The sequence below is a fragment of the Octopus sinensis genome, linkage group LG13 (genome assembly GCF_006345805.1).
Source record: "Octopus sinensis linkage group LG13, ASM634580v1, whole genome shotgun sequence".
In the NCBI taxonomy this organism is placed as follows: Eukaryota; Metazoa; Mollusca; class Cephalopoda; order Octopoda; family Octopodidae; genus Octopus; species Octopus sinensis.
In genome coordinates this window covers 71,866,642-71,882,486 of record NC_043009.1, presented here as the reverse complement: position 1 = coordinate 71,882,486, position 15,845 = coordinate 71,866,642, and the positions used below count along the sequence as shown (strand labels likewise).

At 35.7% G+C, this 15,845-nt stretch overlaps 1 protein-coding gene across 2 annotated transcripts in view; it reads right to left on the bottom strand.

The window, feature by feature from the left end:
* Positions 1–327: 327 nt before the first annotated feature.
* LOC115218534 (zeta-sarcoglycan) overlaps positions 328–15,845 on the bottom strand; it is a 135,311-nt gene continuing 119,793 nt past the window's right edge. For both annotated transcript variants that reach the window (XM_029788408.2, XM_036508537.1), the window contains exons 4-8: positions 8,380–8,467; positions 6,791–6,910; positions 3,010–3,076; positions 2,222–2,345; positions 328–653 (exon numbers count right to left, since the gene is read on the bottom strand). In XM_029788408.2, the coding sequence (XP_029644268.1) occupies positions 474–653; positions 2,222–2,345; positions 3,010–3,076; positions 6,791–6,910; positions 8,380–8,467 (579 nt within the window). In that variant the 3' untranslated portion in view covers positions 328–473. The remainder of the gene's footprint in view (positions 654–2,221; positions 2,346–3,009; positions 3,077–6,790; positions 6,911–8,379; positions 8,468–15,845) is intronic.

Sequence of the window (15,845 nt, the reverse complement as noted above, 5' to 3'; positions counted from 1 at the left end):
ATTACAAAATAATATCAAAGAGCACTTTAATACATATTGTGGAGAAATGTGCTTATTATAACATAATAATTAAATTAATTACTGTTTCATAACTTTTAAGTTCCCAAAAAACACAATGATGTCCTTTTAGCAAGAAACTTTGATTAATGAAATAGTAATGAATAATAATTATATATATCATAACATGATATAATACATATGATTATATATATATATATATATATATATATATATATATATTATATATATATATATATACACACACTATAATATATATGTGTGTGCAGGAGTGTGCAAATATATATATATATATATATATATCCTTCTTTTTTTTTATGGGCAGTGTGTTTTGTGATAGAAATGAAGGCACATGAGTTATGCAGCATAGAAATATTCCGGTGCTTGTGATGCTGGGAAACACTCAAGTAAGAAGTTTATGTGATTAGGAAGTGAGATTTGTTAGTGAAATCTTGTTATCTTCGACAGGCATCATTTGTTGCCATACATTCTTCTGTTGGTGGTGCCAGGAATAACCGGCCTGTATTGCACATACACAACTGGAAGACTTTTGCATTAAAGTTGGTAGAATTGCCACCTGTGTCTCGATTTATCTTCAAATTTTTTAGGTAAATACCTTTGGCATCAAATGAAATCTGTCAAAAAAAAAAAAGAAGAAATAAAGCAATATTTAAAAAAAATTTAAAATAGAATAAATATAAATTAAAGAAAGCAACTAAAATATACTTATCATCAATGGTTGCTATATAATTGTATCAAGTTAGAGTTTCAATCTTTGCTACTAACATAACTTCCATTCTTTGTGTGGAAAGTTTCATTGAATTATTTCATTTCCAAACAATTTTGTTTTCTTACAAATGTACAATATTGTATATTTACCTAATTATTTTTTTATCACTATTCCAACAAGTATGGTAAAATTTATGGTTCACTGATGAGTTAATCATAAAATTGAAACATGTCCTATGTTGTCTCTTGCATTTGGCAAAATAACAAGTAAATAATCTTTCAGATTTCTTGGTGACTCCTTCATCAATGCTTTGGTAAGTATAATAAAGTCAATGCTCTGCTGATGAAGTTAGAATAAGACTTAAACATATTTGGAATTACCTCCCATATGTGTTGAAAAACTGAAGATAATTTTTATATTACCTGTTTGTTTTTTAATGCTCTTTGCTATGAATGTATTAATATATCATTAATGGTTGTATCACAGCACCTTCCAAAACACAACAATAATATCCATTTTAACCCCTATTTTCAGATTCTGGCAAAATACATTTGATTGTGGACGTACAATGATTGAAAGTGCTGGACAACAACCGACCTTCTTACAGACATTATCCTGTATCTCAGGTTACTCAGCTGAGTTGTTAGCAATAGGAAGGGCATCCAGCTGTAAAAACAAAAGCTCACAGCATAACCTCCTCTCATATAAGCAAAGGAAAATGTAACACAAGAAACAAAATAGGTTTCACTTAAATGTCAACATAGACAAAGAGGAGACAACTTGGAAGAAATATCTTAGAGCCATGTCTCATCAACAGATGTCTCTGTGTATGTCTCCATGTAACATATACCTATGAATGTCTCTGATAAGCCTATGGCTATATACAGTGGAATCTTGGCTTATGAATTTAATTCATTCCTGAAACCACTTTTTCCATAGGAAACCACTTTTTTCTCTAAGAAATTCAAGAGAATGCTTGGCAAATTCCTGCAGAGACATGCACTGAGTGAAAGTTCGATGCCATCTGATGCGTTTGAGACTCACAGCTTGTTGCCAGCTGCCATTGTCAGCTTGTGTGTTTGTTACTCAAGACGTTGGTCATACCCTCAGATGTTTTATGTTCCAAAAATTGTTCATAAACTGATTTGTTTTTGATGAGAGCTGTTTGTAAACCAAAGTTTCATTGCGTATGTCTATGTAACATAACTGCTTTGATCAGGAGGCTCTGAGTAAAGTAGTTATAGCAACAGGGTTTAATAAATGAGTTTTTTTTACAATTTCTCTGTCTGCTAGAAATCTCCCTTAAATTATATCTTACTATCATAAAAACAAAGGAGATATGGAATAATGTCATACAAGATATACAAAGGTCCTGGGAAAAAATGCCATTGTGGTTGGAATGTCCTCAGTCACAGATCAGCTGGATGAAGGCTGATCTTGGACTAAACAAAAACAATATGGTCTTTTACTTACAAAAGATTTACCAGAATGGAAGCTGATGTCCTGTGAACTCTTCAACTCCACTTTTCCTGAAGCTGAAATTAAGTTAACGCCCGTGTGACCAACCAGCTTCACTTGGCCGTCTGGTGCTTCAATTCTAGATAATAAAAAAAATTGAATAGAAATTATTATTTATTTTAATGAAAATAATTGAAAACCTTTAAACACTTTGGATTTAACAATGGGGGTGTGGTGCAGAGGGTGAGGGAATCGCAGGAGAGGAATTACAACTCTTATCTACTGAAAGATAAGTAATGGGTGTATCATCCATATTTCAGAAGTTCTAGTTGCTTCTGCGGCACCAAAAACCCTTTCACCACCCATGCACACAGTGCTTGGATATCTTCCATGTACCACAATGGGTGACACCAGTTTACACACCAAACACATCCCCAGTCTATGTTGAAATATGGTGTCCCTAACAACAATTAACATTGGATAATGTAGTTCTAGAAAGATAAGATGACATCATCATGACTGGTAACCAATCAGAGTTGAGAAGAAGCCAAAAAGTAACAACAATCCAAGCAGGTTGGACAAAAACTTTAACTGTACTATCCTATCCATGTCCATGTACCCATGTACCTGCATACCCATGTACCCATGTACCTGCATACCCATGTACCAGATATAAACTAATGCAGGACAAAATTGTAAAAAAGAAAAACACTCACACAAAACTAAAAATTAGCCAAAATCTATATTTTGGAGTTTGAATAACAAAATAATAATTGAAAAACAATGAGAAAACGTTTTCTTACAGCAAGGGTCTATTGTTTGGCGAATGCACTGTTGGTGTTTCAATGGAACCATTAAAGATGGCTTTGCCTGGATTGAAAAGACAAAAAGAAAATATATTATAATGGAATTGGCTTCATTTGGATTTTGATTCAAGTTATGGAGTTTAGGGAAACAGTTTTGGGTGATTTTCAAGTGTTTTGCCCTATGAGCCCTCAATGCATTGGGTACTTATATATACAGGGTGGCCCAAAAGTAGGCTTACAGTTATTCACCTATCTCTCTTTCGCATTCATATATTAACAGCTTATATCTTAATTATATAAAAAAATGAAACCATTATTCTCTGCTAATTTAGTTAATTTTTTCAAGCTCCCTTTTCAATTTGTAGGATATAAATTTAAATGCAATAAAATGTCTTAAAAGAAATCTAAAATGCCTACGTGATAATAGTAAACTTACTTTTGGGCTATATATATATATTTATATATATATATATGGCAGGGGGGCATTCGTGCCTCCTTGTCTTGACATTGCATGACAGTGGTAAAATGAGCGCCACTGTCATAGAAGCAGTGTCGTTTATTCCCAATGTTCTGCAGAAACATGACCATCCCTGGGGAAATATCACCTTGCTTAGAAGCAGGTGATGCTTGGTGACAGGAATGGCATCCAGTCATGGAAAATCTGCTTCAATAAACTTTGATCTGACTCATGCCAACATGGAAAAATGGACGTTAAACGATGATGATGATGATGATGATGATGTTGATCCCAAAAGCAAGCCTGCATCCTCCATGTTTCCTCCTAAACATGTTTCATACCTTCCATGAAGTCATCAGATAATACTAAACAGCTACCATCATCAAATAGTCACAGAATATCCATGGCTCCATGGTAGAAGTTTATTAGATATTTAAATGTGTCTGCTGAAAATGTCTTGTGTTCTTTTTGTCACAGTTTTGTTCCATTAGCCTCTCAATAGCCTTCACACATCCTCTTCACACATCCTCATCCATTCAGATAAACAGTTTGGTCATTTGAAATACTCATATTCACTTATATTTATGGCTTCATAAATTAAATAAGAATTTATCATTTTTTTCTAATTGCAAACAAAAAAAAATAAAAACACTTCTGTTTTGGTCCTGTTTTTTATTTTTGTTTCTCGTAAACAGAACAAAAATAAATAAAAAGAATATTCTTGGGAAAGAAACCAAAGAAGTAGAATCCATTTATCAGTAGAACTGGGTTATAAATAAGGAAATGATAAATGGTAATTAAATAAAATTATTCCGTCATTAATTTAGATAAGAGTCTTTTTAATTCATTGCTTTCTGTTTTTTTGACAAATTTTTCTCAAGTTTAAATTTCGAAATTAGATGAACCTTCCTTTTAGTCTCAAGACTCAGTCATACCAATATATCAATTGTTTATGTCTAAAACCGATTCCACATTTTCCTGGCAAAAAGATGTAGCATGTTGAATTTCTTTTTGAATTAGGCATTTAGTGTTTTCAAAAAAAGGAATTCGGAAATGATAAATATATCTGGAAGTGAAACTGAAGTGTATTTTTAATTGGTCATAGGCAAAAGCAGTCATTGGAATAATGTTACATTTCATTTCAATCATATGTTAATTAACAAGTTAAAGTAATTAATTATATCTTAAGTCACTTGATAACTGATTATACTTGACATACGGGGACAATACTTTATATAACAGTTTTCCACAAAGGTGAAATGAAAGGATTTTGTGGAATGACAACAATAACAACAACAAACTCATTAATTCAGTAAATTAGTGAAATGTTCTTAGATTCTTTCGAATAATCTTTCCTTTAATTGGTAGGTAATGGTTTGTTCGCAGATTTAAAATAATTATTTTTTCTTAGGTATTTTCAGTCTGACAGAGGTCGTACGATGCCAACTTCAGCCATTTAATAAATTGAACTTTCAAGGCAGTGAGCTGGCCGTATTATTAGCATGCCGGGTGAAATGCTTCATGGTATCTTGCCTGTCTTTACATTCTGAGTTCAAATTCCGCCAAGGTCGACTTTGCCATTCATCCTTTTGGGGGTCGATAAATTAAGTACCAGTTGTGTACTGGGGTAGATGTAATCGACTGCCCCCCACCCCCACAAAAAAAAAAAAATTCAGGCTTTGTGCCTAGAGCAGAAAAGAATGAATTAAACTTTCTTCTCGTTTGATACTTTGTAGAATTTTAATTCTTTACACAGTCTTGGATTATGAAAGGGTTTCAAATGTTGGATGAAAACTGTTTCATCTTTCTTGATCCTTATTGCCAGTGTGTGTGTGTCGCATCTCCATCTCTTCTAAAAATATACGTAAGACATTGTTGTACTAAATTAAAATTAAGATGGCAATCATAGAATTTTGAATCTCCTTCACTTGATGTTGCTGATGTTTTGAGAGGGGTTGCCCTTAAGTACAACGCACTTAGATGTGAATGAAATTCTTACAAGATTCGTATGAGCAATGGTAAAAGTTAAAGAATATTTGTCAGACATCATCAACCAACAGTTGATGTTTCCCTCTCGTTCACTAAATGATTCGAAATGTTCTGGCTTCTCTTTAACCCTTTTGTTACCAACCCGGCTGAAACCGGCTCTGGCCCTGTAGTACAAATGTCTTGTTTTCAAAAGTTCTGAATTAAAATCTGCCACCAAACCTTAGTCACAATTTATGTTCCTAACACTAACTTAATGATAACTAAGTCATTTTACTAAATTCTTTGTTATATTTAAGTAATTGAAAGAAACACAGAGCATCTCAACAGAAATATAGTAACAAAAGGTTTAATCATATATTTTCCTTCTTTTTAAAGAAAAGTTGGTTTGCTTCAATGCTGAAGCGTTATTTTACAGAAAAGTTTCAGCTTGGAATTTAGTATCAAATATTGTATTCTGGTTTACTGGTTTTTATCCGATAGCCTGCTCTCTTCTGATTGGTTCTCTTCTGATAGCCTGTTCTCTTCTGATTGGTTCTCTCTTATTTCATTCATTCATCCATCATCGTCGTTGTCACTGTTGCCATCATCATCATCATCATCATCATTATCATCATCGCTTTAATGTCTACTTCCCTAGAAAAGATCTTTTGTGTGCGTGTGTGCATGTGTGTGTGTGTGTGTGTGAGTGTGAGTGTATGTGCGCACGTGGGTGTGTGTGATGTATTTCAAGAGAAACCCATCACATCATCTGCTGGAGTCTATATGGAGATGACAGACCAAATGACTTCCAAAGACCACAGTGATTCCTGTTCTGTGCCATTTCACAGATTCACAAAGAGAAGCACCAAGAGTTGTGCTTCGAGCCAGAAAGTGCAACCGTTGCCTGTGTGTAAGTCTGAGCCTCAAAGTTGTTGAGAGGAAATAATGTCCAAAGAAATCCTTTACAGTTTTTATTCTGGCTCTTTGCATTTTGAGTTCAAAACCCACTGAGGCTCTTCCTCCTTTCAGGGTCAATAAAATATAGTCATCATTGATGATGGGATCACAATCAACTAACCCCTTCCCTTAAATTGCTGGCCTTGTGCTGCATTTAAAAACAATTCCACAGTTGAATGTTTTCTTAAGAGTTAATTGTGGTGCAAAGACACATTTACTTTAATGCATTTTAATTAAATACCATCAGAATAGCATGAAAATTATCTGTGACTTGAACATCAAATCTGCCGTTAACCCTTAACATATGAATGCTTCACTGTCAGAAGAAAAATCAATGAAAGCAGAGAAGCAGAGCAAAGAAGATTTGATGTTTATGCTGTTGTTAAAATTTCTGACCTTTTTGTACTAATTTACTGCGATACAGTTCTATATGATCTCTTGTAATAACCAAACTTTCTCGTCCTTTTTTGTCTTTGATTTCAAATCTATCACCTCTGGATTCTATGTTGTTCTCTCCTGAGGAAATTACAAGAAGAAAAATTAAAACACAAAAGAAAACAAACAAAATTGAATTTAAACAAATATTTTAAGTAGAAATTGATTTAGAAAACAAATAACAGAGTGAAAGAGAGTAAAAGTGAAGAGGAATAATGGAATGGAATGTTCTTGTTTGGAATATTTGTTATCAATAGTTTGGACACTTGTTACCTGCAAAAGAAATCGTCATCACCATCATTATCATCATCACCGCCAGCGAACTGAATTATTAAATTCCGAATTGGGAACGTGTCTATGATGATAGCAAGGCAATATCAGCTCATTGGTTGACATTAATTATTTCAACAAGTGAAAATAACATTAGTTATTATCAAGGAACATTATTATTTGTCATGGCACATTTTGAAGCTGATTTTAGGTTTTTCATTTTCCCAGGCACCGTTTCATTCACCGAACTATAGTTGTTGTAATGTTCCATTTGTTGAAATGCTAAGATTAACTTTAACCATTACCTTTTTAAGCAGTTCACATATCTGAGCCTAATTTAATCTGCAAACAATTTTATTTTGTGATTTCTACTTTTGTCAAGTGTATTTTAGCTGAGGATGGTCATAAGACTGCAACATGTTTAGAGTTGTCTCCCATACTGGCCTAACCAAATTAAAATAATTCAGTTATTGGTCTAAATAGTTAATGTTCTTTGCTTTTAATATATGAATATCAACTTCCAGTTGAATATGTTAACATTAACGGATCTGGTTTTGTAGTGGTGGGCTTGGTAGCTTTAATCACTCGTGACTCTACCTTGATTAAGGAGAGGTAGTTAAACATGGAGTCACTGATTCCATTTACCTCAAAAGATGCAGGGGAGACGACTCTGGATGTCAAAATCTCAAATATTCTGCGAGGGAAACATTAATTTTATAGATACAGAAACAACTTCAGTTATGTTTTGGTTTTATTTGACCTCCTCAGTGCAGATGAAAATTTAACTATGATCTGAAGCATAGTCTTTATTACCAGATCTATGAAAAATTATTATATGTGTACATTGTAATGCACACAAGTAGATATAACAACCTAATACCATAACTGAAGGAAATTATTCAGTAATTTTTCCATTCTTGACTGACTTCCAGTGATCAGTCTCAGTTTGCACCTCAATGACCTTAGCTGCTTTGGTCCCTATTTTTGTCTTATCTTTGGTCCCTATTTTTGTAGACTCAGCCCCTTTAGTTTATTTATGCTGATCTGGGACCCTTTAGTCCCTTATTTACATCTTAGTGACCTAGGTTAGTTTGGTTCCAATTTTCCTTGTAGTGATTTGGGCTACATTGGTTCCAGTTGTCACCTGTGACCTCTTTGGCTCTTGTTGGTGACACTCTTGGTGAACAAAATAGAAACCATCAAACTTTTGGCAAGTTGTCTTGTATTCCACTCTCCTCAGTCACACCATATGTGGAAGCCCTGCTATGATTAGTACTCACCTATAATTAATTGGTTCGTTACAGCACCAGTTTTGTCTCTGGCTTCTATTGTTACATTTGCACTGGATTCCACAAACAATGGCTTTTTCTGTAAAGAAGAAGAAGAATACAGAAATTTTGATTAGTCAGTGAGTTGTCAAAACGTATAGCAGCAAGATGAAGAGGAAGAGAATGAAGAGAAAGAAAGAAAATAAGGACAGAGTGGAAGAAGAGGAGGGGGAGATGAAAGAGAATGAGTAAAAGAGTTTGAGAGAGAGTGAGAGAATAAAACATAAATATAAGCAATAAACATTTGAGAGCAATGAGTCTGATCCTGCAACCTTTCTATTTTCAAGACAAAACGATGTAACAGTGATCAGAATAGATCTTTTTGCATCTATGGAGATATTTTTTATAGCCTTTTAAATAATAACTTCTTAAGTGTTTTTATTTTCTTGAAAAGCTAAAACAATGTCAGTTATAAGAAATTAAGATAAGACAATGGTTTGTGCTTTTATCTAATATTTTAATATTTTGGGGTTAAGACCTCCTATTCATGGAAAGGAAATCGAAGATTTGGTGTTGTAAGTTATCACTTCTGCTCCGTAATGCATGTGTGTGTGTGTCTGTTTGTGTATGAGTGTGTGTGTGCCTGCATGTGCGTGTGTTTGTGCATGTGTGTGTGCAGTCTATATCACACAATGCCACATCTAAACTATGCAACTCCTTAAGTGTTTCAATGGCGTTGTTCTTCGTTAATTTTTTTTGTTCTTGTAAAAGAGTTGGCTTCGTTTCCAAAGAGCTAGAAATTGGTGTTAATCATAGATTCCAGTGCATCACCATTATCTTATCTACACATCCAATATATTCAATCAGCAAACAATTATCTCTCACTAATTTCCTCTTTTTCTATTTGCTTCACTACTTTTGCGTTCATTTGGGAGTCTCAGATCTTAGTGAAGCTTGGCAGTTTAAATAACTTTTTTTTTTTAAATTGCCGAGCAGAATAAACCATTTTCTATTTTGTTTTCTATTTTTTTAGCCAGTTATTTTGAATATGAATTTAGACAACCCAGTTCTGTTCAATGTGTCATGTTAGGCAAGCCACAGATTCCATGGAAAATGGAGGACAAATGCAAGAGGAATATCTTTGAGATATATGGAGACATTTAAAAAAAAATTTCAGATATTGATGGCTGTAAGAGAAGGTTGTGTAAAATCCATTGAAATACTCAAAGCAGAAATAGAACAGCCACACAAACACACACGTGCATAGGTTGATAGTAACACGGTTCATTTTAGATATTGGTTTCTCTCTCTATCAAACACATTAAATTGCATTGCAAAGACCTTATACAAATCGTTTGCTGGTTCTGGTCAGCTGGCTGTCACCATATTATTGTCCCACTGTCAACCATCACAAATAAAAAAGATGAAAAATATTCCTTTTGTTTTCCTTTTGATTAATCAAGGGTCAAATATTCATTTCCATTTGAGTATAAAACTGAAATGGAGATAATCATATGTTTCCATGGTAACATTTTTGTTTTTATTAAAATTCATTTTATTTCTATTCAGTTGTGTCTCCTTCCCTTCAATTTCACCTGACAGTCTTTGTGACATTGTTCTGGAAAGATTTCACCCCCATCAAAAAAAAAAAGCACAAAATTTCTGGGTCAATGAAGTTCAGCTTTGATCAAGCAGATTGAGAATCAAATGTGTCAGGGTTATAACAGACTCCTGTTCTTTTTAGAGATAATGTACCTAGGGCTATATTATCCACTGCGTTCTTTCTTTAAAAATTCTTAGACACGATTCAAAGGACATTTGGCTGCAATTGATAAGAAGTCAGTTGACCACTATGAGGCCAGACTAATCTGCTCTGAATCATTTAAATATATTTCCTACGGAAGCAAAGGGAGTCTTAATATTTGATATTTAAATGTCTCCTGTCTCAGCATTTCAACAAACCATTTGTGGGCCTCAACTTGTTTTATGCTCAAACTGGTCAGATCCAGCTCCTCACACCTACCCTACAATGTCATTCTAAAAATAAACAATCACATCATTGAAATCTCAAAGCCAAAAGATAATGCTTGATTAATTCGGAAACAATGTGAATAAATAAGGATTAGATTTGATGGAGCAATTTGAATTTTTAGGGGTTTAAACCAGCTTCATCATTCAACAAGGAGACTGAAACAGAACTTTTTACTTTACTCTTCAGGTAGGCCAACTGAAGCAGGACATCGTTACACACACACACATCTATATGTATAGATGTGTGTGTGGTCTTTGTGTATATCCCTCAAACACCACTTGGTTTGTTTACATCCTCATAACTAAGTAATGGTAGTAGTATACATACACATACATGCATACCTACATACATATACATAGATACCTACATACTATATACATAGATACATATATATTTCATCAAAATCACAATCAAATGGAAATTGTAGTTGTGGTCCTGGTGCCAGTGGCACATAAAATGCACCATCAGAACGTGGCTGATACAAGTGCCACCTTGACTGCCTTCCGTGCCAGTGGCATGTAAAAAGCAGCAACCAATCATGGTCGTTGCCAGCCCCCTCTGGCCCCTGTGCCAGTGGCACATAAAAAGTACCCACTACACTCTCGGAGTGGTTGGCATTAGGAAGGGCATCCAGCTGTAGAAATACTGCCAGATCAGACTGGTGCCTGGTACAGCCTCCTGGCTTCCCAGTCCCCAGTCGAACCATCCAACCCATGCTAGCATGGAAAATGGACGTTGAACAATGATGATATATGTATATTTCATATTACCTTAAGAAGCAGTGCATGGTACCAGAATGTTGAGCTCAAGTCAAATGTGTAACTGAAGCATTTCCTGTTGTGTAAAATGCAAACCTGAAGCCTGTGTGTTAAGCAATATCAAAACATTTTGTTTCACTTCATTATTGTGTGTGTGTGTGTGTGTGTGTGTGTGTGTGTGTGTGTGGTGTGTGTGTGTGTGTGTGTGGTGAAACATGGGCTTTAAATGTTGAGGATTTGAGATGACTGGAAAGAAATGAAGCCAGTATTTCTCTTAGCTTTATCCATCTTTTGCCCCTCACCTCCTTGCATAAAGATGCTCCCTTAGGGTTCCTGAGTCTCGCTAACAACATGACAACCTCACTGGAGCTGGTAGCCTGAAAACCCCACCCATTAAATGTTATGGAGTGGTTGGGTGTTAGGAAGGACATTCAACTATAGAAACCATATGAAAGCAGAAAATGGAGCATGTTGCGGTCCTTGGCAGAGTGGGTTGTGTCAACCCATGCAACCTATGTTCACATGGAACATGGATGCTAAGTGATGACAATAAGAATGACAACAATGATGTGTGTGTGCGTGTGTGTGTGCATGCGTGCATGTGTGTGTGTACAGCGTAGTATTCTTTATAGTGTGGATGCCATGAAAGATGCCTTCAACAGGGTCTGCAAAAGCGATTGGCGTTAGGAAGGGCATCCAGCTGTAGAAATGTTGTCCAAACTGGTTTTTGCACAGTTTATGAAGTAATTGCCATTGATCTGATACTGTTGTTTCAATTAACACAATATTCCTCCTTGCAAAAATTCTTGTTGTGGCACCTCCTCAAAGATGTTGTTGGGGTGAAGGATTCGTTTTTCAAGAAAAGTGATGAATTAGAAAAAGCGAAATTAAGAAAGTCAAAAATAAAATGAAATAATGCAAAAAATAACAATAAATAAATAAATAAATAGAATAATGTAAAAGAATTAACTAAAATTACACATCTGGTTCCATTTTTGTGTAAAGAGAACTGCATTCATTTCTGCGGAAATATTATGTTAGATTTACCAATTTGACAACTTTGGAAAATTGCCATGTAGATCCTTGCTTATGGCATTTAAATATTACAATATAATTACTTGCAGACATTTGCAAACCAATCATAGGAACTAACTCTATCTTATACTCATAAGAGTCTGAGGAATCCTTTTTATGTCTCTTATCAGTTTTGGCACTGTGCTTTTCTCTACTTCACTATTTTTTTCGACTCTGGAGTATTTCCTGGCTGTAAATAATTACATCAGTTGTTGATAAAAACCCATACAATTGATTCATTAAGTCCAAGTAGATGATTGGTAGTTTATGAAGATTTTGGAGCTGTCAGATGGATGCTAGTGTTTTCTGTGATACGATTTGTATTTTGAATGTAAAAGAATAGTATTAACCCTTTAGCATTCAGGTTTCTCTCTCAAATAGAATTTTCTTTTTATTCCCATTCATCACCATCATTTAACGTCTGTTTTCCATGCTGGCATGGGTTGGACGGTTCGACTGGGGTCTTGGAAGCCAAGAGGCTGCACCAGGCTCCAGTCTGATTTGGCAGTGTTTCTACAGCTCAATGCTCTTCCTCATGCCAACCACTCTGAGATGTAGTGGGTGCTTTTTTATGTGCTACCGGCACAGGGGCCAGAGGAGGCTGGCAACGACCATGATGAGTTGGTGCTTTTTACGTGCCACAGGCACGGAAGGCAGTCAAGGCAACGCTGGCATCAGCCACATTCGGATGGTGCTATCATGCATTTATCTCATAACTTCATGACTTCAATAATGTGATTGTTTACATTTAGAATGACATTGTAAGCTTGGTGTGAGAAGCTGGATCTGGCTAGTTTGAAGATAAAACAAGTAGAATATTTGGATTGGATAAAGCTGGTTTAAATGTTAAGAGGTGAAAAGTGTTGTTTGTTATTAAAGATTATTTTTCTGCCCACTTCAGCATGCTATAAGGGACTTGCTGTTCTCTGGAGGGAGTTGTGATGGTCTACATTGGTACCTGGAGCCTCAGATACATTATGGCATGGCAGTGGCTCTCAATCACTTAAACTTTTGTCATGAACTGGACATTGAGTAAAATGTTACTGGAACATTTTGCCTGGAAAATCACTGCCACCACCACCACCATCACCATCACCACCGCCACCGCCACCACCACCACCACCACCATCACCACCACCATTGGACACATGTCTTCTAGTATAGACCCAGGCTTACAAAAGCCTTGAGTGGATTTGGTTGATGGAAACTGAAAGAAGCTTGTTTTGTGTGTGTGTGTCTTTGTCTAGACATCACGCGGTGGTTGTAAATGAGCATCACTGTCACACAAGCAGGGTTGTCCATTTCCAGTCTTCTGTAATAAAAATGTCTGGCCATAGGGAACTATAATCTTATGAGGAAGCAGTTGAGGTTTGGCAACTGGGAAGGCATTCAGCCGTAAAAAAGCCTGCCTCAACAAATTCTGTCTGATCTATGCAAGCATGGAAAAGTGGACATTAAATGATAATGATGGTGGTGGTGATGATGATGATGGTGATGATGGTGGTGATGATGATGATGATGATGATGAGGAGGAGGAGGAGGAGGAGGAGGAGGAGGAGGAGGGGGTGATGCTCACAGGTATGATTAATGACACAAAATAAACAAGGATTTTCTCTATATTATTTTTAAAATTGTCTTTGTATGAGAAGTAGATTGGTGATTAATTTCTGGTTTGATCTGTGTTACAGACTTTTGATCAAGATTGCTGCCCCCCCCCCACCTGCAGGGAATGTGGAAGAGTGAAAGCATTTCATCAGAGGTCATTAACAATTAAAGAAAGATAATTTATGAGTAAGGTAACTCTCAACTCTTTAGGGTCTCCATGCAACTATAAAATAAAACATTATTTCACTAGCTTGGGGACCAAAAAACGCTGCTGGCCCCTCCCCTTTCTCTCTCTCTCTCTCTCCCCAGACATAGGGCAATAGTCTGAAATGTTAGATCCTTCGCCTCTCATGGCAACTGAACTTATTGAACTCTGGAATGTGGGTGTAAATAAAATGAACTTTCTCAACCTAAACTGCAGTAAATTGAATTAAACATCAGTGTGAGAACACACACACACACACCACACACACACACACACACACTCTATAAAATCCAGATAGTGTTTATTAAATTAAAGAAAGCCTGACTGTCTGCTGGGCCTGTTTGACATCAATAACAGTGAGCATTGCCAAGTCCTAGATTCCAAAGTAGGCCAGTCATTCCTGGTCGCAGAATGGGTGTGGTAATGTGTTATTCTGTGTATTTTATTTTATTTTGTTTCTTTGTGCATGTCTAAGTGGTTTGTCTTTTAACAGATTTGAAGAATTTGATGTTGAGAAATTGCAAAAGAGAAAATGGGACACAAGAAAAGTCAGTTAAAAAATATGTTTATGCTTGTATCTCATGTTTGCATTAGTGGATATTTAGGACAGATACATACATATATATATATAATATATATATATATATATATATATATATATATATATATATATATATACACACACACACACACACACACATATATACATACATACATGTGTATATATATATTTATTTATTTATATATATTAAATACTTGATACATATGGAAAAAATATATTTATTTATGTTCCTATTTATCCGAATGAAAGAACACAGAATCTAGCAGAGGTTCTTTAATTTATGGCACACTAAAGATCAAACAGAAAATTGCTGACACATTTTGCATTGAAAGTTAAAAAATAAACAAACTGTTTTATTGTTGAATATTTAGAAAAAATAATAGAAAACTTTTGCATAATTTGTTTCATAAATCATTCTTTTATTTATGAATAACATGTTTTTCAAGAATCACCAGCTTCGGTATGAATTTGCTATGGCCTAAAATTATGTTTTCAGAAACTTACCCCAGCATCAATGATACGTGACAAACCAGTGAGATCAGAACACCATGGCTAGGTTTCAACTCTGAGATAAGTTTTAACTCTACAACTGTTCATAGTTAAGTACAGGCTACCATATTTTGGGTATATCCAACAGGCTTCTTTCAGTTTCCATCTACCTATTCCACTCACAGGGTTTTGGTTGGCCTGAGCTATTGTAAAAAACACTTGCCCAAGGTACCAAGCAATGGGACTGAACCAAGAACCATATGGTTAGGAAGCAAGCTTCTTACCACACAGCTTCACCTGTGCATCATCGTCGTCATCACCACCACCACCACCACCGTCGAGTTTCTACAGCTGGAGGCCTTTCTTAATGCCAACCACTCCGAGATGTGTAATGGGTGCTTTTTACATGCCACTGGCACGAGTGCCATTTGTGTGACACCAGTATCTGCCACAACTACAATTTCACTTGCCTTGATGGGTTTTCTTCTCAAGCATGAGGCACAAAATTTGAAAGGAGCTTTTCATGTGCCACCAGCCACTTTGCCTCTCTGAGACCCAGCACTCACTAAGGTGCTTCTTACATGCCACTGGCACGAGTGCCATTTGTGTGACACCAGTATCTGCCACAACTACAATTTCACTTGGCTTGATGGGTTTTCTTCTCAAGCATGAGGCACAAAATTTGAAAGGAGCTTTTCATGTGCCACCAGCCGTTTGCCTCTCTGAGACCCAGCACTCACTAAGGTGCTTCTT